We start from the raw sequence: 23,087 nt of genomic DNA, 5'->3' as shown, positions 1-23,087 counted from the left end.
GAAAAGAATGGGAGAGGGAAAAGAAAAGAATGGGAGAGGGAAAAGAAAAGAATGGGAGAGGGAAAAGAAAAGAATGGGAGAGGGAAAAGAAAAGAATGGGAGAGGGAAAAGAAAAGAATGGGAGAGGGAAAAGAAAAGAATGGGAGAGGGAAAAGAAAAGAATGGGAGAGGGAAAAGAAAAGAATGGGAGAGGGAAAAGAAAAGAATGGGAGAGGGAAAAGAAAAGAATGGGAGAGGGAAAAGAAAAGAATGGGAGAGGGAAAAGAAAAGAATGGGAGAGGGAAAAGAAAAGAATGGGAGAGGGAAAAGAAAAGAATGGGAGAGGGAAAAGAAAAGAGATGACAAAAGGAGATGGGGGAGGGGGGGGATGAAGGAATGATGGTGGAGAGGGAACGAAAGAAGAACAAATTGAGAGAAAGAAAAATGTGGGGGAGGAGAGAGAAAAGAGAGGCAGGGAAAGAGTGCAAGAGAGAGAGGGAACAAAGACATGGAGGAGGGAGGGGGTGTGAGGGAGAGCATGTGAAGAGTAGTAGATACAATGAGGGTAAGGAGTGGGGGAGGAGAAGAACATGATCAAGATAAATGTTCATCAAAAGACCCATGACATTATAATATCACCAATTACCATTCATGAGACATTACTGTCCAACCAATGTCATGCATAGAAAACTAAGGCTATACAGATGAAGGGAGCCAAGGTTGAGTGTAAATGCCAGCTGCATTCCATTTTCGGTGAAAGTGTCAGGGTACGAGTGGTGGTGTGCGTGTTTGACGACGAAGCAGCTGCCTATAGATGTTTGTGTGTGCATGCTTATGAGCTGGTGTGAGGCATGCATGCATGCTCTTTAAAGGAAGAGAGGCTCAGGTCAATCAAGAAGAGATGAATTGCATGGCTCCAGTACAGGGCTTTCTCCTTGATCATCTTCGACAGGGAATACCAATGAAGGTCATACTGGTATGCTCTCCCTCCCTCTCCTCCTCATACAGCTGCTTAATCTAGTTGAACAGCAGCAGCACCTCTCTAGACAAACCCTCTGGCACTACTACAGCTTCCAAACACATCAGTGGAGATGTTAGGCAGGACAAATCTTAGAAGATTCGATGGTAATGAAACAATGTACGAAAGCAATGCAATACAAGGCCATTCAACAAAATGAAACACATGACATCGTTAGCAGGGATGTTTTTCAAAGAAATGCACAATCTGAATCATCAGCAGACAACAGTAAAGATTGAGTGTAGCAGGAGAGGAGAGACAGTATGGGAAGACATGTCATGTGCGTAGCTCTTCCATTTCCGGGAGTGCTGGGGAGGTATTGAATGGTTGGAGTAATAAATGGATTATCTAATGAAAGGTGAGTAGAGGCAGCGGATCTGGCTGTTTGGCCTTGATTAGACTGGAGGGAGAGGGCTTCTGCTGAACTAGAGCGGGACTCACGTCCTGAAGGGCTACTAACACAAGGCCAGGAGATCCATTTGATGTCATTAAGGTGGATAACCTGGGATAGATAGACAACCTATTGTCTATGATGGAAAGCTTGAATTGGAAGTTCCTTCAGGAAGGAATTGAAGCAAATGTCACTATATACCCACTCAGTTCTGTTAGATCAGTCATTATTCCAAGCAAGGTAGGAAGGAAGAAATGCTGCATTTTTCTAAGCATTCCAACAGGGCCTATGTGCGGTGTCCTCCTTTTAACCTGGGATTGAAAGGATGGAAGCGTGTGAAGGAGGAGGACCGAGGGAGGATGTGGGGTGACATGGTGTGAGAGATGCTTGTGTTTTGGCCCCAGTTAACCAAGGTTGTGGTCAATTCAGAATTTAATAAGAGAATGACTCAAATTCCAATTCAATTATTGGATTTTAATTTTAAATAGTAAACATGAATTAAAAGGAAATAGAATGCAATGAAATTCAAATGCCTCTTCTATTCTATATAAATACACATATTGTACATAAAACATGCATATAAAATATGGTTGACATTTTCCAGAATGCATTAGTAACCCTCAAATTATAATGGACTATTCTAAGCACTAAGGTCAAAAGAATATGAACATTGTTTCCATAGAAAAGTGATATATTCTTTGGTATCTGAAAGTGTATCAGATACAATGAAAATCTCATGTTCTATGACGGAGTGGAATTTCTTTGAATTAAATTCTACTTCCTAAACCTCAAATTCTACATCCTGTGGGGTGTGGTCAATCAAGTCAAATTTCAACTAATGAGTTGAATGGGAGTCAATTCAAAATTCTGAATTGAGCACAACCCTGCAGTTAACTGCCCTAGGGGGCAAGTTTTAATATTTGCCCCATTAAATATTAATCTATGTGGCAGATTAGAGGCTTCCCACTTGGTGTGATCTAACATCGCTATTGGACCCACTGGACCATTTGAGGGAATAGAAGCATGACCGACAAACCGAGCGTTATATATAGGGTAGCTGGGTATTAAAACCATCAGGGGCCAGACACGCACAACTGCAACTGTTTGGGTTTGAACATGTTGGTTAAAATCAAATACTGACTCCCCATTAAACGTTTCCCAATTATTAACCTAACAATGTGGTTAAACGTCATTCCATTCGGATTTTCAAATGGGCCTACATGCAGTCACGCAAATTCCTCTGTATCCTCTCTCACCCTCCCCCAGACCAAATATTTGTATAGAAGTCAGTCTGTTTCACTGGTTGAGTCCCTGGGAGAAGCTGATCCTCTTATCCACCTTTATTAATGAGTGATTGACAGGATTTGTTGCCGTAATCCTGTCGGCAGGCCGTCTGTGATAAAGCTCGCTCCCTCCCCTCCCCACCTTGATGAGGGCTGTGTGCGCTCGGGGGTTGGGAGGGAGAAGGGGTAAATGAGGACCTCTGGAAGAGTGCCCCAAAGTTGCCAATTAATTTAGGCAAATATAATTGAAAAACCTTGCCCATCAAAGATGGTCCCATTTCTCCAGAGCCACTAAAACATTAACACACGCTAAACAACTGAGCAGCGCTCACATTACATCTGATGGAATGTAGCGTGTCCCTGCTCCATTTGGATCAAACCCCTTGTTCTCCTCTTCATCTCTGAATACAATAACAGTGATTGTACACCTTGTCCTACCTCCATCTACTCCTCCTCCAGTGTGTGTGTGTGTGTCGGACCAGAGTTATAGCCTACCTCTCTCTGTGGGGTGCTACAGAGTCTCAGGGTTTTCATGTCAACTACACTTCTCTACACTGTCAATGACGTAGCACACACACAACCACCTGACACTTATTCACCCACACAATTTAAAAAAAAATCTATTTAGCTCTCTAAACCAACTGGTTTGTTGGCAATCCCCTGACATTAACAAAAGCTGGTACATTCACCCAGTGGTGGTAAATGCTATTTTCTTCCTCGCACTTATTTTAATTAAACCTAATCTAGCCCGGGCCTGGTCTCTGGAGGCCTGCTAAAATCCTAACTAAAGCATTATCTTTCTAGTACTGGCTGGCTTGGGATAACTGCATGGTGGGGGGGCGATATGGCGGAGGCTGGGGGATAGGGCTAGCAATAGGGATGGGACTGGTGCTGGGCAGATAGAGATGGGGCTGAGGCTGGGGCTATGGGGATGGAGATAAGTCTACTAGGGTACGTGGGCTGGAGCGGAGGCATGGGGCCAAGGTCTAGAGCAAGGTTTCCCAACTGGCGGGTGGTTTTATTTAAAAACTGAAATGGCCTGTGGCCGAACCTAGTTGATGATCCCTGGTCTAGAGAGATGGGGCTGGGTTCCTGCCAGGAAACGGGCTAAACCTTTGAAGAGGCACAAAGGTCAGCCCAGCCGCTGGCTGCTGAATTAATGAACTTCCACATTTAAGTTGCAAATCATGTGTAGTGAGCTTGGCCAGCGAGGAGAGTCTGACTGGAGCTGCTGGTGAACGTTTCCTAGACTTGTGTTCACGTTAAATCAAAACAGAAGTTCGACCAACCGCCTTGGCTTGTATCCCTCTGCTTTGACATTCTTAAATGTACATATATTTTCTGAAATTCTGTATGCTTTGTTGGTTTGATGACAGCTTTTGACTTGAGGGTATTTCCATCAAAAAGGAACCATGAGCTTCAACATGAAGTTCAAAGGAGCTTGTCGAAAAGCTAAAAGTAAATGTATTTTGGGGGAACCATTTCCAAACCATTTCCCATTTTTAGAATTTGGCATAATTAAAGGCTTTGATTTCTGGATAAACAGGTGTAAAAAGAGTCTTAGAAAACATCTGCCAGAAAGTAAGTATGCTCTCTCTAATTCTCCATTTCTTTCTCCCTCTCTCGGAAGACCTGAGCCCTAGGACCATGCCTCAGGACTACCTAGCATGACTCCTCCTTGTTGTCCCCAATCCACCTGGCCGTGCTGCTGCTCCAGCTTCGACTGTTCTGCCTGCAGCTATGGAACCCTGACCTGTTCACTGTGATTACTATTATTTGACCATGCTGGTCATTTATGAACATTTGAACATCTTGGCCATGTTTGTTTATAATCTCCACCCGGCACAGCCAGAAGAGGACTGGCCACCCCTCATAGCCTGGTTCCTCTAGGTTTCTTCCTAGGTTCTGGCCTTTCTAGAGAGTTTTTCCTAGCCACCGTGCTTCTACACCTGCATTGCTTGCTGTTTGGGGTTTTAGGCTGGATTTCTGTACAGCACTTTGATATATCAGCTGATGTAAGAAGGGCTATATAAATACATCCATTAACGAAAACCACCACATATCTAAGATATTTTCTAATCTCTCCACCTCATGGGGGAGGATAATGAAAGTTCACAGAATTAACCAGTAATGGTAGACCTACCAATAAATTGGTGATTATACTGATATACATGGTTTATTAAGTGATTAAAACTTGTAATTACGTTACCAATTTGGGTACTGAATTACCAACAAAAAAAAAAACAATTAATGCCATTACTGCAACTGAATTGGTTGCAATGGGAAATCATAAGGCACAAACCACTGTTGGGCCACCTACCGTCCTTTCACTGGCATACTGTTTTTTTTAATGTTTTAAATGTTTTAATTTTATTTCACCTTTATTTAACCAGGTAGGCTAGTTGAGAACAAGTTCTCATTTGCAACTGCGACCTGGCCAAGATAAAGCAAAGCTATTCGACACATACAACAACACAGTGTTACACATGGAATAAACAAAACATACAGTCAATAATACAGTAGAAAAAACAAAACGTCTATACACAGTGACTGCAAATGAGGTAAGATAAGGGAGTTAAGGCAATAAATAGGCCATGGTGGCCAAGTACTTACAATATAGCAATTAAACACTGGAATGGTAGATGTGCAGAAGATGAATGTGCAAGTAGAGATACTGGGGTGCAAAGGAGCAAGATAAATAAATAAATAACAGTATGGGGATGAGGTAGTTGGATGGGCTATGTACAGGTGCAGTGATCTGTGAGCTGCTCTGACAGCTGGTGCTTAAAGCTAGTGAGGGAGATATGAGTCTCCAGTTTCAGTGATCTTTGCATTTTTTTCCGGTCATTGGCAACAGAGAACTGGAAGGAAAGACGACCAAAGGAGGAATTGGCTTTGGGGGTGACCAGAGAGGTATACCTGCTGGAGCGCGTGCTACGAGTGAGTGCTGCTATGGTGACCAGTGAGCTGAGATAAGGCAGGGCTTTACCTAGCAGAGACTTGTAGATAACCTGTAGCCAGTGGGTTTGGCGACCCGTATGAAGAGGGCCAACCAACGAGAGCGTACAGGTTGCAATGGTGGGTAGTGTATGGGGTTTTGGTGACAGGTCATTACGGTTTTCTTTGCCTTTCTGTTGGTCAAACCAAAAGTGTTTAAACAGTCAGTCTCGACAACCCTTCTCTATCACCCCCTCTCTGTCTCGCTCTCCAGTTAATGTCACCTCTCCCAGTTCTTACTGACACCTACCCATGAGCCCCCTCTTTCCATTTACTGTAAGCAGCATCCTCACCCACTGAGCACCGACCGACACTGGAAGTCCATTGCCATTGAAAAGTAGTTGAACTTTGGTCAGCCTACCCTGGCCTTGATGTTAATGGATTGTACCAAATCTGAACCCATCATAGACGAATGTTTCACAAGTTTGGATATCACAGTACAGTTAAGTGAGTAGAGCACAGTACTGAGTCCAGTACAGCAACTTACTGTACAGTGAGTAGAGCACAGTACTGAGTCCAGTACAGCAACTTACTGTACAGTGAGTAGAGCACAGTACTGAGTCCAGTACAGCAACTTACTGTACAGTGAGTAGAGCACAGTAGACTAAAGTCAAATACAATAAAGTAAAGAAAGTAAGGTACAGTTATTGTACTGTACTCTACTGTGTTCTGCTATGTCCATTTATGCATTTCTGTGTTTTACACATCAGGGACCCATGATTTAATTCCGTTAGCAGGTGTTAATCCACTTCAAACACATGGTGCCATGACATAGCATGGCCATGACGAATTGCAAACGTCGCTGAAGTTGAGACTTATCTCCCTCACCAACTTTAAAACAGCTGTTATCTGAGCAGCTAACCGATCGCTGCAGCTGTACATAGTCCATCGGTAAATAGCCCACTCAATTTACTTACCTCATCCCCATACTGTTTATATTTATTTACTTGTCTGCTCTTTTGCACACCAGTATCTCTACCTGTACATGACCATCTGATCATGTATCACTCCAGTGTTAAACTGCTAAATTGTAATTATTCACCTACCTCATGCCTTTTGCACACAATGTATATAGACTATTTTTTTCCTACTATGTTATATTGACTTATTTATTGTTTACTCCATGTGTAACTCTGTGTTGTCTGTTCACACTGCTATGCTTTATCTTGGCCAGATCGCAGTTGTAAATGAGAACTTGTTCTCAACTAGCCTACCTGATGAAATAAAAAATAAAAATAGCAGACACCGTATTCTTTCTGCAGACATATTTTAATCTTAAGTCGAAGCAGATATTTAAGTTTTTTGGAAACCACGTTCACATATAAAACTGAAGGGAGATTCCATTACCAAAGCTAACATTTGCACAGTTCAACCACAAAATCTATTTTTACAAATGTTTCAGTGTAAACTATTAAGTAGTCCTTGTGCATGGAGTTGTATGGTTTACTATGAAATCAATGGTGTTTTTTTGGAATACATTTTAAAGTGATTTTTTTTAAAGTGTGATTTAAAAAAAAAAGTGAAGTCCATGATTCTCGCTCTTAAATTCTGTCCAAAAACCAACACAGCCAACCTCAATTATAAGCTGGTCAGCAATAAATTAACATCTCAAATTTGAGAAGATGAATATAAACACCCAGTTGTGTGACCATTAACTGTGAGGGCATTGCTAGAAAATTAATTTACGGACAACCTCCTGAAGCAGCAGTAAAACACTGCCAACCCCACCTCAATTCAGCCGAGAGACACACACAGCTTCTCTCCCACCACTACCTCTTGAGATGACCAACTCCAAGTACACAACCTACCTCACTGGCTGTGCAGGAGTGGAACAGTCAGGCCTGTTCTAACAGTTGAACGTTGTTAGCTACACTGAATTATTGAACAGCTTCTCAGACTAAGACAACGTTCACCTGGGCAACTTCCCCACTGCTGTGCCGGGCTGGGTTGGTATCGACTGACTGGCTGAGGCACTTTGGAAGCACTCCTAAGGTAGAGGTGTCTTGTCCTCCCTCCAGGATGTGTTCCATCAGGCCTGTGAAGTTGCAGACTCATCAGTCCTGCTAAGTGGCTACTCTTCACAAGGCAGCAGGGCTGGCTGGGAGACCTGGTCCAGACACTACAAGGTACCTGGGTTAATGGGCCTCAGACTAAGCTGATGGAAGACTTTACAGGTCAGTCAATTAGAGTCTGGGATCACAGCCGTGGAGTAGTGTACATTAGTGCCATTTTAGTCGTTGTGCTTAGAAACAGAACTATAAACTAGAGGTCGACCGATTATGATTTTTCAACGCCGATGATGATTATTGGAGGACCAAATATATATATATATATTTGTAATAATGACAATTACAACAATAGTGAATGAACACTTATTTTAACTTAATATAATACACATACAATCAATTTAGTCTGACATAAATAATGAAACAATCAATTTGATTTAAATAATGCAAAAACAAAAGTGCAATATGTGCCATGTAAAAAAGCTAACGTTTAAGTTCCTTGCTCAGAACATGAGAACATATGAATGCTGGTGGTTCCTTTTAACATGAGTCTTCAATATTCCCAGTTAAGAAGTTTTAGGTAGTTTTTAATAGGAATTATAGGACCATTTCTCTCTATATCATTTGTATTTCATATACCTTTGACTATTGGATGTTCTAATAGGTATTTTAGTATTGCCAGCCTAATCTCGGGAGGTGAATGGCTTCAAGTCATAAACAGCGCAATGCTTGAAGCATTGCGAAGAACTGCTGGCAAATGCAGGAAAGTGCTGTTTGAATGAATGCTTATGAGCCTGCTGCTGCCTACCACCCCTCAGTCAGACTGCTCTATCAAATCATAGACTTAATTATAATATAATAAACACACATAAATACGAGCCTTAGTTCATTAATATGGTCAAATCTTGAAACTATCATTTCGAAAACAAAACGTTTATTGTTTGAGTGAAATACGGAACCATTCCATTTTTTTTTATTGAACGGGTTGCAACCCTAAGTGTAAATATTAATGTTACATTGCACAACCTTCAATGTTACGTCATAATTATGTAAAATTCTGGCAAATTATTTAGTCTTTATTAGGAAGAAATAGTCTTCACACAGTTCACAATGAGCCAGGTGGCCCAAACTGCTGCATATACCCTGACTCTCCTTGCACTGAACGCGAGTGAAGTAACACAATTTCCCTAGTTAATATTGCCTGCTAACATTAATCTTTTAACTATATATGCAGTTTTTTTTAAATATACTTGTGCATTGATTTTAAGAAAGGGATTGATGTTTATGGTTAGGTTCATTGGTGCTACGATTGTGCTTTTTTCGCAAATGCGCTTTGTTAAATCATCCCCCGTTTGGCAAAAATAGGCTGCGATTCGATTATAAATTAACAGGCACCGCATTGATTATATGCAACGCAGGACAAGCTAGTTAAACTAGTGATTATATTAAGATTATAAAAAAACAAGGTATGTTTAATGCTAGCTAGCAACTTACCTTGGCTCCTTGCTGCAATCGCGTAATAGGTGGTCAGCCTGCCACGCAGTCTCATCGTGGATTGCAATGTAATCGGCGTACAAAAATGCAGATTACCAATTGTTATGAAAACTTGAAAATCGGCCCTAATTAAATCGGCCATGCTGATTAAATCGGTTGACCTCAACTATAAACGGAACGATTTATTTCATATTGACGTTGACAGAGCAGATTGGAGAAAGTGAGATGGTGGTACGGATACTGTACATTTGTGTGTGTTGTCTAGGCAGATGCCCTGAGACAGAGCCCCGGGGGGGGGAGTGATGGTGGTGCTGAGGGGACTTAACTCCTTGGAGCCTGACTGCATCATTAACCACCATCAGACTCAGAACACAAACCCTGCTAGCTAGCTCTCTTCTCCACGGATGGCTGGAATGTCCCACGAGACAGAGAGAGGGAGGGAAAATCATGATCAAAAGGGAGAGAGAAGATGGATGAAGTAAGCAAAAAAAGGAGAGGGAAGAGCTCAAGAGAAGTGCGAGGAGGGTGGCAAGATCAAGAGAAAATCCCACTGAGCAAATTCCAGGTCTACTGAGCGCAAACTTGAACGTTGTGAAAATTCTGTGCAACTTCCAGTGCGTGTTTACTGTGAACACTGAGGCTGTACCCGCTTTAAGTTAGTTTTAACAGTGGCCAATTAGGCTACTGTGGCTATTTGATCATAAATGTAGACCTAACAGAGTGGTCTACCATCATCAATGGAGAAAATGCATCCCAAATGGAAATAGCTCACAGTAGCAGCCAAAGTGTGGTGTTTATTGTAGGCCTACATTCCATCAGACGTTTGAACAAAACCATGCAGAGCTTGACATGAACCTACTTGTCCTTCAGACAAGGTGAGTGAAAATGTTGTTTGATGCAAGAAACCACTTTACAAAATAAAATGCATCATTCCCATACCATTATTATATAGAATCAGACAAATGATGCTTCCCTCTATCTATTTAGCCTATTCAAGTCCGTCTCAAAATACAACACGACCCCTTTACTTGACTTGATTTTCAAAGATGTCTAGAAATGTACACGTTTTGTGCTCTTGTAGGAAGCAATCAGTACAAATGATCTATAACTGGGCTAATAGCTCACACGTGGCTACATGCAGCTCTTGCTTTGATCTCAAAACAAGCACATCTACTCATGACTGCTCATGCTGTAAATACAGTCCAGTTCAAAGTAAATGGCACAGATTCATATATGGCAATGGTCCATTTGCATAGGCCTACTGCAGCTCTGATTGGTTATCCTGCGCCGGTCTGTGTAGAATCCTTCTCCGATGCGTTCTGCCTACAACAAAATCTCTTGCATATTTACTTTTGCATACTCAGTCTGGCATAGTTTGTTTTGGTATGTTGCATTGAAAGTGGATAATATTGCGCTGATTTGATCAAAATTCCCACAGTAAAAGGAAACGTTGATAGTGTTAACTAACATGGAAAACTCTAGAAAGTTGAGTGAACTTCAAGCTCATGTTTCTCCGCGGAAGCTGATATTTCTTCTGCGCGCAGCTTAGAGGAAACATTGGATGTAGAGGTAGACTGAGAGAAAAACAAAGGGAAAGGAAAAAAACAATGGTGAACTGTAGAAGAAAAGCAAGAAGCTGGTGAGGAATAGAAAGAGAACAGGTGTGGTCCTCTCCTGTAGTTCCAGTGAGAGGCAGTGACCTCATGGTTCTCTGCCTGGGAACCGTGATGAGGTCATAATGACAGACTACTGAACAGAGTACCCAGAGGCTCATGTGTCCCGAACAGTCATCCAGCTGCCGGACCAGGGGTGTTTGATTACCCTCTTGGCCAGGGAATGGGTCACAGAGGGCCGTCTGCATTATCTCCATCTCCCCCCACCCCTCCAACCCAAGCCATTACACCCACCACGTCCTCTCCATTCCTCTTCCCACACTAGGATCAATAGCAATCTGGCTAAAGGTTTGGGATGAGATTGGCCGGCAGTGAGAGACTGTCATGTAATTGGGTTCGAGGCATCACATTTCCCGGATTGAACACCACACGTTCCATTACCCGTTCTTCTCATCCAATTGTTTTTCCTTCAGTCACACTCTTTCCTTGGCTGCAGTAGCAGGCTTCAAAATGAGATACAGCAACATTGTTTTGATGCCATGGTGAGAGGAGAGCGCTTCTAATTTTAGTACAAGACTTTCCTTCATCTGCTGCTAAATATTCAACATCATGCAGAACAGAGGCAAGAATTTCATCAAACGAGTTACATTCCTGTGGTAAAACAACCCTCACATCGGCAGCAAGACCCCCAAACTCTTCTCAAAAGAATACAGAACTCTGAGGGGAGAGACACCTAAAAGACGGGGTTTATAAATTATTCATTGCTCTTTTAGCAGTATCTATCTGATCTAAAGTGTGGTGTAAAAATACTAGGTTTAAACTGTCTGAAAGGTTGCGGAGTAAATTAAGGTACTCACCTTGAGCCCCTGTTGAGGATTGGTGCGGCAGATTGGTCGAGTCGTGTCCCCCACCACAACCCTGACTTCTGACCCCAGCCCAGCCCCTGCCGTGACCCCCGTGCTGACCCCGTGATGGCGGTGCCACCCCAGCAGGCAGCGCCACTGAGCCATCTCCCTCAGGAGAGGCAGGCAGGATGCAGGGCACAGCATGACGTGTGAGAATGCACACACACACCCCCCCGTCTGACACACTATCCCTCAACCAATTTCACGCACCACTGAGTCTTTACTATACCCCCTCACGAGACCCATCAATGGCCACGCTCTTCCTTCACAAGCGAATCCAATCCAAATCTCAATTCCTGTATACCAAAGTCCTGCTGAATTCACAGTATCAAGTAGTTTAGGTGCTAAATCCCTTCTGCACTCTAAGGATAGAATACCTCTCCGGCTCCACCATAAGCCAGGTAAGAGAGATGAGGGGCTCCACAGCTGGCCTGCTGGCTACATAAAGCAATCTGAGTATCAGTCCCCAAAGCACACTGCTGTAATGTAACGGCAGCCTGAGGTGTAAGGAGAGCTGCCTGCCTAACTGACTGCTCTAATGGTGCAGTAACGGCTGAAAATACACAAAGTCCCTAATATCGGTTCCACACAGTCAATGGTATGCATGTCTCTCGAAGTGTGAATGAATGGGTGTTGTGTCTGTCCGGTCCACAGTCACACTAAGTTACCTCTAGTACTCAGGCACCTGCCAAGCTCAGCTCACACATTTATTGTGCCTCTGACTGAACACACTGAAATCAGCCCAATGTTTCTCTCCTGCAAGTCAGCCTAAACAAAGCCACGAGGAGCTCCACACCGCTCTGCTGTGGGGGAATTCAGTCTCTTCTCTGCTCGCTCTCACACAAACACAGTCTGATGCGAAGCACACAGCGGCATGGATCCCAGCTGACTAGCTACCTCGCCGTCTGTCCTCGACCCAGAGAGAACATTCAGTACCGCCATTGTATGACTTCAGCCTGGCTCACACATGTGCTGTATCAGCCACACAGCTAAACACTAGCAAGCAGCATCTCTAGAGAAGATGAACAGACCAATGGACATGGAGGGTAACATCTGTCTCTCTTTCACTCGTTCCAGCGCTCCCCCTTTCCTGCTCCCTCCCTTCCTGGCGGTCTCCTGCTGCAGTCAAATACAGACAGCCCTCAATGACAGCTCCTCCTCGATGGCTTACCGAGCTAAACACACGACCAACAGCAGAATAGTGGCTGTCACACACAGCAAAAGCGCCTACTGAATCACCTGAAGCTGGACAGAGGAATGCCTGCATAACACACAAACACACTCTGCTGTGCTCTCCTTTCAGCTCAGCGCGGTGACAGACAAGGCGCCGCGCAAAAACATTCCCCCATCGAACGGCTGCAGCACACACACGAATGGAGGAGGCGGGGAGACACACTGCCTGTGTGTGTGTGTGTGTGGTGGGTGGGGGCACTGTATTCGTCACGGCAGCATCCCTCCCTCTGCATATTGAGATACGTCCTCAGTGTAAATCAGTTTATACTCCAGAGTTTGTTTACTGGATTTCCATTGAATGTTCTATATGTTGACTATGTGTCTATTCAGTTTGTACATCGTCTATGTCAACAACCCCTGGCCTTCCTCTCCCATGTTTTTCTTTGTCCTTCTCCCTTTCCCTTTGCATCCATCTGCCCCTGTAGGACAGACTGTTCGGACTCCAGAGCAGATTCACCATCCTCTGGCCTTTTCCTTGCAGATTGTGTGTGTGTGTGTGTGGGGGGGGGGGGGGTTTCATTGATTCTGGCAGGTAGCTGATCGAAGAGCAGCTGGCCTTGGCTGACTGACTTTCCATTTCCCCAGCATCTTTTCCATTGTGTCCCCCCTATCCAAGGCCAGCCTCTAATACCTCCCTCAACAGGATGTGGATGAGATGCCGGAGACACATGTATGCGTGTACACTTGTGTCTGGAGGCGAGGGACACACCTCAGCCTAAAAACAACAGATTCAGCAGGTCCTGCCAGAGGAGAGGTTCTGCTAATGCAATGCCTTCAGAACACCCACCACCTCCAAGTTTAGAAACATGCGGTATGGCAGTAGGTACACATACATAGTGTGTACACACTCATAAAGACACCGAAATGCATATGGATAGATGTGCAGACACAGACAACCACACCCCTACATAAGCTGCATAGCTAACTGTCAGCATCCCTGCAGCGTACATGGCTAAATATTTATAGTGTTAGCTGTGGGTGACAGTATCAGGTGAGGTTACAATTAGGGAAAGGGAGATACCTAGTCAGTTCTACAAATGTATACCTTGATTGCCTTCAACTGAAATGTGTCTTCCCCATTTAACCCAACCCCTCTGAATCAGACAGCTGGAGTCGTGTGATGTAATGAGGCACACGCATGCACACACACAAACCCATACACTGCAGTGCAACATGGACAAGTGCCATGGACAAGGACAAACAGGATGCCCCTGAAGCCAAAAAGGACCAGGAGCCTCCATTACTGCCAAATAATGGATGATTAAAGAGTCAGAGCAAAGGGAAGGAGATGGGGAGCAAGACTAGAACAGGAAGGGAAAGTCCTCCCTGTATATTAGCTTCATCCTTCTGGATTTGATTTCTCCTGTTACTATTTCTATCATTTCTTCTTTCACTCCGCATCGTTGGAAGGGCTTGTGAGCAAGCATTTCACGGTCAAGTCTACTCCCGTTGTATTTTACACGTGTGACAAATAACATTTCATTTGAAAGAGAGAATGAGGCCTTCTGCCAGGTCGTTATTGTAAATAAGAATTTGTTCTTAACCGACTTGACTAGTTAAATAAAAGGTTGAATCAATAGATCAATAAATGATAAATGAGTGATAGTGAATGGGAGATAACGAGAAAAAAGCATGAGAGAGAGGAAGAGAATGACGAGTGAGAAAAGGCATGATTAAAAAGACCCACATCACGCAGAGACAGACGGGTGCTCAGTGTTCTTATCACCAGGCAATTCAATTCAGTGCTGACGGGTTTATGGTGCAGTCAGATGTGAATGACTCCTCACAGGAGAGAGGAGGAGGAGGAGGAGAGATAAGGGAAAGGAGAGGGAGGAAGAGTAGAGGACACACTGAAGATCTGGTCATTGTGATTCAGCAGTATAATAGAATGGGACTAGTGTGGTGGTAGCTGGGCTAGGAGCTCATAAAGCAGATAAATCATGTCCTTTTGTTTTCATGATGACATTCATTCAAGTACATCTCACCCCCACTGAGCCCAGGCTGCTAATACAGCATGATGAAAACAGGTTCCAGTCAAATAAATCCCATAAAGGGGCTTGGTGAACACACACAGCAACCACACACACCCTACCGCAGTGGTCGCCAAACGGTTGATTGCGATCGACAGGTCGATCTCCAAGGCATTTCTAGTCGCCAAACATCTGTAAAAAAAAAAAAATTCAAACGATAAAGCCTCGAGTTCCCCTCTAAAAAATATTTTTCTTGCACAGTTGGCGGTAGGGTGCACACGATTCAGCCCTGCGTGTTCTGATTTTTGAACCATTTCATGCGTCTGAAGGTACAAACTCTGCCTTTCCGGCAGGCCCGGAGAACCAATCAAGCGCACTACTGTTCTCTCTGTCCCGCGCTGAGACTGACCATCAGATATTTAAAATGTATATTCACTCAGCTGTGCCTCATAAGTAATACAACTGATCGATTGCCGGTGTGATCAAATAGCCGACCAAAAAATGGTCAGGACAATAATGCATTGGCAGGGCAATTCAAGCAAAGCCAATATGTGGTGATAATGTATTGGGCCTGTGTGTGTTCACCAAGTCCCTGAATGGGATTTATTTGACTGGAACCTACTCCACAAACCTCATTGCTACAGTAATGTTTTTAATAGCTTCATGTGGCATAGGATTACATTTTTTAAGTCATGTTTAAAAAAAGTCTAAGCGGAAGATCTCGGTTTGTATTTTGATTCAGAAAGTGATCTTGACTCAGATAAGGTTGGTGACCACTAATCCTACCGTAACCATCAGTAGAATGAGATATTGAGATGGAATGGTATTTTTCAGATATACAAAACAGTTCTATACATTTATGCAAGGGAAAACATATCACACTACTGGAACAATCAATACGACAGACGGGTAGACATGTTATCATATGGCTCCGGCTAGAGACTCTCCCCTCAGCTAGAACCCCAAGACCGCAACACAGAAGCACACGTGTCAATCACAACGCTGACACACACACAGGAGAGCAACACTTCAGAGGGGGAGAGGGGATGGGGTTGGATTGGCAACCTGCCAGTGTGTGTTGAAACACACACACACACACACAGTGAAACACACCAACTGGAGACATGAGGAAATGTATTTGTGGATAGGATGATATTTTCAGGTTGACTGAGTGTGAAAATGTGATGATGGCTTTGAGAAGGAGAGCTGAGGAGATGCAGGGAAAGACTGATGAGGAGAAAGAGGAGAGGAGAGCTGAGGAGAGGAAGGGAAAGACTGACGAGGAGAAAGAAGAGGAGAGGAGAGCTGAGGAGATGCAGGGAAAGACTGACGAGGAGAAAGAAGAGAGGAGAGCTGAGGAGAGGAAGGGAAAGACTGACGAGGAGAAAGAAGAGGAGAGGAGAGCTGAGGAGAGGAAGGGAAAGACTGACGAGGAGAAAGAAGAGAGGAGAGCTGAGATGAGGGAAAGGAAGGGAAAGACTGAGGAGACGAAGGAGAAAGAGGAGAAAGAAGAGAGGAGAGCTGAGGAGAGGAAGGGAAAGACTGACGAGGAGAAAGAAGAGAGGAGAGCTGAGGAGAGGAAGGGAAAGACTGACGAGGAGAAAGGAGAGAGGAGAGCTGAGGAGAGGAAGGGAAAGACTGACGAGGAGAAAGGAGAGGAGAGGAGAGCTGAGGAGATGCAGGGAAAGACTGACGAGGAGAAAGGAGAGGAGAGGAGAGCTGAGGAGATGCAGGGAAAGACTGACGAGGAGAAAGAAGAGGAGAGGAGAGCTGAGGAGATGCAGGGAAAGACTGACGAGGAGAAAGAAGAGAGGAGAGCTGAGGAGATAGAATGCCCCAGAGTCTGCTCACGATCCTCTTCATTAAATCACACACTTAACAAGACTGCAGTAGTGAGATCCAGACAGCTAATGCTGGTTTAATCAAATCCCCATTAGAAACCCCCATGGTGAGACATCACATCAGCTGTAATAGCTAGTAGAGGTCGGATATACTGACTCGCAGGATCTACTACATCCTCCCTGCATTACAAACTCACATTTTATTGCCAATTCCATTTCATCTCCAAATGATGTCTATCATTTTAAATTGATAGTCTAAAAAATAAACACTGCAGTTCCGTTTCCCTTTAGGAGATAGCGGCACTACAGACACGTTGCTGTACAGAGCAGTTGATACATTCACTGAAAAACAACCACAACAAACATTGCACCGTCCTACTTCCTACTTCCCTTGACTTGACATCCTAACAAATGAAAACAAATAATGAATGAATAAAAGGTAATGCAAAAGTATGCAACCAACAAGACTGCTAATACAAAAACAACCAAAGTAAGGAAGCAGCTCTCACACGAATACTGTAAAACACACCAAATGAACAGCCATTCCATGCACACCACAACTGAGCTAAACTACCATCTGTCATACATCAGCCCTGCTCTCTCTCTAACACAAACGTCTCAGCAGGCGGCATGCTTTATCGACTAACCACGCCACAACTTTAACCACACTTCACACACACACACACACACACACACACACACACACACACACACACACACACACACACACACACACACTGCCAGCTCCCTCCCAGCAGAGGTCTCAGCTCGGAGGCAGAGGAGTATGCAAAGCAGATGTCACATAGCCTGCTTCTAAAAATAACATGGGGCCATAGAGGCAGAACTGAAGTGCTCAGGAGTGACGCGCCAGGCCAGCGCAGCACCACAGGCCATGCAACCGCAAGGGGGATGCTGTAGGGTGGAAGGACCAGACATAGTTAGCATTTCATAAATAGTCCATCAATACAGACCTGACACATCCAATTAAAATCTGTACTTGTATTGGGATAACCAATCATGAAATAAGGGGAAGACGATTCTCAACCTGCTAACAGTTTTACTGCTCCTAAAGAGAGAATGTCCCAACAACACCTGCACCCTGAAATCAAGTTTTAAGCTTAAGGTTTTTTATTGAGTGGAAATGCCAAATATCCTGAGTGGAATTAAACAAGTTGGAGTTCCTCTCCATTCAAGTGTGTTTATTCAGTCGTCAAATCCTTTCCTGAAAATGAGTAACCAGAATTCCCTAAGAGGAATTTGTTTTCTTCGATAAACAGGAAATAGTGCATCTTTCCTGCTAAGACAATTGTCTCATGGTGTGTGTGTGTCTGTTCACATAGCCCAATGCCTGATTACGCCAAAAGCTGCAAGGGCACATGGGTCACCCTGCAATCAGCGAAACTTTGAAATTAGCCAGAGGCAGCAGGCTAGGCATCCTCACTCCCTCAGCCATATTATGGAGGGAACACACCTCAGAAAGGAGGGGAACAATGTTTGCATGCGTTTGTGTTGGAGAGAAAGAGATTGGCTAATGAGAGAGAAAATGACTGAGCAAGAGTGTGTGTGTATGGGCTTTTGATCTGCTTCTAAGCTCAGCTGAAGTGTGAAATGTTGCTGATTTCTCATTAAAATTTCCATTATGAGAGTGGAGGGGAGTGGAGGTAAGTGTGTGTGGGAGGATTTGTGAGTAGGCCTACCTGGTGTGTGTGTGTGTGTGTGTGTGTGTGTGTGTGTGTGTGTGTGTGTGTGTGTGTGTGTGTGTGTGTGTGTGTGTGTGTGTGTGTGTGTGTGTGTGTGTGTGTGTGTGTGAAAGAGAGAATATGAGACATTACTATTATGATGCATAAGCGACTCCTAGTGTGTATAATGATGTTTGTGTGTGTTGTTCCCCGTCTGCTGCAATGAGGCTCTGCCATTCTAAATGACTCAGATATGGGGTGTGATTAGAGGGGTCCAAAAAGGTGTGCATTTGTCTGTCCGCACCCGAGCGTCTGTTAGAATCAGCTTTCGTAGCCAACAATAAACCGTCAGGAAGGCAGTTGAGTGCCGGCAGTTGGCAGTGTGTGTGTGAACAACCAAAAAAAACAGGAACCGGTCCAGAATAGACTGACTCCTACCGAAATAAACTGTCAGCCCACGCAGGCAGGGAGGCAGGCAGGCCTGGGGCTCAGCATATCCGTATCTAATCCCATTACGCGGTTGCAGGCCAACGCTGAGACCGTTACAACACGAACACCAGGAGAGGACCTGGTTGGGAAAAGTCCAAAATACATCGAAAGTAGCTGCATAAAACAGAGCTCACTGAATAGAGGGAGGATGTCCAGAAAGACCATCAGTGATGTAGACTAAACATTGAGCTGCTCCTGAGGAAATGGGCATGCATAAAACCACCATATAACACCTCTATGTGCAGTGGAGCAGTGGGCTGAGGCTTTAGAGAAGATAAACACAGACATTCAGAGGAAAAACTACTGGAAGAACAAGAGCTGTCATGTTTGGGTCAAGGGTCTGCTTAGTGCTGTGCTGTTATCGGTCATAGTGATACCTGTCCTCAGTGGAAGTTATAGAAGGTTAAGGGTACTGTGTTGTTGGTACTACTGAGAGATGAGGGCTGAAGATGGTTCGGCTGACGACTGAGGCAGGGCTGGGAAGGACAAGGAAGGTTAAGGGTACTGTGTTGTTGGTACTACTGAGAGATGAGGGCTGAAGATGGTTCAGCTGACGACTGAGGCAGGGCTGGGAAGGACAAGGAAGTTTAAGGGTACTGTGTTGTTGGTACTACTGAGAGATGATGACTGAGGCAGGGCTGGGAAGGACAAGGAAGTTTAAGGGTACTGTGTTGTTGGTACTACTGAGAGCTGACGACTGAGGCAGGGCTGGGAAGGACAAGGAAGGGTACTGTGTTGTTGGTACTACTGAGAGATGACGACTGAGGCAGGGCTGGGAAGGACAAGGAAGGTTAAGGGTACTGTGTTGTTGGTACTACTGAGAGATGAGGGCTGAAGATGGTTCAGCTGACGACTGAGGCAGGGCTGGGAAGGACAAGGAAGGTTAAGGGTACTGTGTTGTTGGTACTACTGAGAGATGAGGACTGAGGCAGGGCTGGGAAGGACAAGGAAGGTTAAGGGTACTGTGTTGTTGGTACTACTGAGAGATGAGGACTGAGGCAGGGCTGGGAAGGACAAGGAAGGTTAAGGGTACTGTGTTGTTGGTACTACTGAGAGATGAGGGCTGAAGATGGTTCAGCTGACGACTGAGGCAGGGCTGGGAAGGACAAGGATGTTTAAGGGTACTGTGTTGTTGGTACTACTGAGAGATGAGGACTGAGGCAGGGCTGGGAAGGACAAGGAAGGTTAAGGGTACTGTGTTGTTGGTACTACTGAGAGATGAGGACTGAGGCAGGGCTGGGAAGGACAAGGAAGGTTAAGGGTACTGTGTTGTTGGTACTACTGAGAGATGAGGACTGAGGCAGGGCTGGGAAGGACAATGAAGGTTAAGGGTACTGTGTTGTTGGTACTACTGAGAGATGACGACTGAGGCAGGGCTGGGAAGGACAAGGAAGGTTAAGGGTACTGTGTTGTTGGTACTACTGAGAGATGAGGGCTGAAGATGGTTCAGCTGACGACTGAGGCAGGGCTGGGAAGAACAAGGAAGGTTAAGGGTACTGTGTTGTTGGTACTACTGAGAGATGAGGACTGAGGCAGGGCTGGGAAGGACAAGGAAGGTTAAGGGTACTGTGTTGTTGGTACTACTGAGAGATGAGGACTGAGGCAGGGCTGGGAAGGACAAGGAAGGTTAAGGGTACTGTGTTGTTGGTACTACTGAGAGATGAGGGCTGAAGATGGTTCAGCTGACGACTGAGGCAGGGCTGGGAAGGACAAGGATGTTTAAGGGTACTGTGTTGTTGGTACTACTGAGAGATGAGGACTGAGGCAGGGCTGGGAAGGACAAGGAAGGTTAAGGGTACTGTGTTGGTACTACTGAGAGATGAGGACTGAGGCAGGGCTGGGAAGGACAAGGAAGGTTAAGGGTACTGTGTTGTTGGTACTACTGAGAGATGAGGACTGAGGCAGGGCTGGGAAGGACAATGAAGGTTAAGGGTACTGTGTTGTTGGTACTACTGAGAGATGAGGACTGAGGCAGGGCTGGGAAGGACAAGGAAGGTTAAGGGTACTGTGTTGTTGGTACTACTGAGAGATGAGGGCTGAGGCAGGGCTGGGAAGGACAAGGAAGGTTAAGGGTACTGTGTTGTTGGTACTACTGAGAGATGAGGGCTGAGGCAGGGCTGGGAAGGACAAGGAAGGTTAAGGGTACTGTGTTGTTGGTACTACTGAGAGATGAGGACTGAGGCAGGGCTGGGAAGGACAAAGAAGGTTATGGCAGGGCAGGGCTTCATACAGCTTTCAAATGTTCGTCTCAGCAGGCCTGGGTCTCGCAGAGTCCTTAGCACCCCAACGAAAACACTTGAGGACATATGGATATACAGGCAGGTATTAAATACCAAATGACTGACCTTAAGTCTCTTTATCTCCGCTTCTCTCTGACAGCCTTTAGCCTCAGCCAGAGAATGAGAAGATGAAGCAGTGATCCACTTTCAAAGGATTGTAACACCACAGAACGCTGATACATCTTTAATGCAGCCACAATGCAATCACAGCACCATTAAGAGGCAGGAGCTACTGCCCTGGCTGACAGAGAGAGGGAATACATGTGTTTCTGTGTTTCACACTACCATGAAGTCAAGCGATGGCTTGACTGAGTGGATCCAAGGAAGCATGAATGAGAGTATTGAGAGACAATTTAATGGTACACATTAAGCCTCCTCTGCTCCATTTTGAATGTCGGAATCCAAAGGGATTCAAGACCCTCAGGACCCTGGGACATTGAGGGAGTTATTTTACGCTGGCCCAGTTTGAGCCGGGCAAAAGCCTGTCATGTCATCAGTTGAAAGCGGGGAGGGAGGAGAGCCCTTCTCAAATCAAACAGTAAGGCATCCTTTTGTCAACAACAGATACTTTATCTGACAATGTTAGTTCAGACAAGGGCTTCTTGTTCTTTGCCAGGCCAGCATTCTTCAATGTTGTGGTTCATTCAATTCTGGTCTTCTCTGACAATTACATGGCAAGTGACTAACCATGACGACAACACAGTATAGATCATAACTAGCTACTTCCCAGTAGTAAAAAAATATATTTTAAAAGGCAGAGGTGCAATAGTAACCCCTGCGTGGCATCAACGTCAAAAATTCAATTCGAATACACTTTGTTTGCTTTAGACTAATTTAATGTAACGTTGCCCAAGTACAATACACTGGAAGATATCTGCTGGGAAAGACGCAGTATGGAGATTTACAGACCTGGACCTTGTATCATCAGAAGTCGTTTTGATCTAGTTACCGGAGCGCACGAGGGACTCGCACACACACTTGTGAAAGTCATTACGAGCTCTCTTAGCTGTCAATCTAGTTATTTAATTGGCAATAAGTACAACAAGCTAGTTCAAATCAGATATCTGCGTATTTCGGATTCCGTGAATCTCTGTATTTTCTTACCTTACAAGGAAACGGTAGAGTAGAGGCAACTTTTTCCATAGCCAAGTTCCTGATACTCGGGGTAAGAGGGCCTCGACAAGTTGGACAACAACTCAGCTTTTGACGACATTGGTTGCAAACTAGATGCCCGGCCTGGCATTGCAGAATCGGTGGCAGAACGTAGTCAAAACAAACCGGGCACTCAAACAAGGCTGTAAGTTCAGCAGATTGTCCAGGTAGTGCTGCTGAGGGCAAGGAAACAACAGCGGCAGGTAGAGCCGAGACAGACCCGGCCACAGCTCCTACTCCGGCGGCCGCGGCGGCGACTGCAGCTGCGGCGGCCGCAGCTCCTCCCGAACCTCCGTGCTTTCCTCCTCCTGCTTTCCCGGCACCAAGTCCTCCGCCCCCGCCGCCCGCAGAGGACGGGTGGCTCATAGCGATTAGTTCAGTTCTTTAGGATAAACCCAGCGCGAAGTTTGAAGCCCAGAACACTGTCTACGCACTCCTCGGCGTGGCAGACTCCGCTCCAAGAAATCTACAAGCCCCCGGGGACAGAACATGGCGGCCTGTGTTTGACAGAAAGCAAGTAGTCCATTGGAGAGCATGGTTTGGACTGACAGCTTCTGCGCCAATTAGAAAGTGAGCCTGGGCGGTTATATAACGTGCACTTCTTCTGCCCAGGCTTTGCTGGCGCTTCCCAGATCTTACAACGCCTGGATAGGTATTTTATGTATCAGCTAAACACATGTTATTGCAATCTGTCAGTCGCTGACAGTCGACGTGCCAAGCAACCAATGGTTGATGCATGCAACGCCTGAGCGGGGGAG

The 23,087-nt window shown here is 45.0% G+C and overlaps 1 protein-coding gene across 3 annotated transcripts in view; it reads right to left on the bottom strand.

The window, feature by feature from the left end:
- LOC123998776 (E3 ubiquitin-protein ligase Siah2) overlaps positions 1–22,880 on the bottom strand; it is a 28,393-nt gene extending 5,513 nt beyond the window's left edge. For all 3 annotated transcript variants that reach the window (XR_006832332.1, XM_046303907.1, XM_046303908.1), the window contains exon 1: positions 22,282–22,880. Coding sequence is in view for 2 of the 3 variants with exons in the window: in XM_046303907.1 (XP_046159863.1) it covers positions 22,282–22,695 (414 nt within the window). In the remaining variant the exon portion in view is untranslated. The remainder of the gene's footprint in view (positions 1–22,281) is intronic.
- Positions 22,881–23,087: the final 207 nt, after the last annotated feature.

The sequence above is a fragment of the Oncorhynchus gorbuscha genome, linkage group LG16 (assembly GCF_021184085.1).
Source record: "Oncorhynchus gorbuscha isolate QuinsamMale2020 ecotype Even-year linkage group LG16, OgorEven_v1.0, whole genome shotgun sequence".
Classification (NCBI taxonomy): domain Eukaryota; kingdom Metazoa; phylum Chordata; class Actinopteri; order Salmoniformes; family Salmonidae; genus Oncorhynchus; species Oncorhynchus gorbuscha.
The sequence above is the reverse complement of the archived record's forward strand: the minus strand, read 5'-3'. Positions and strand labels throughout refer to the sequence as shown.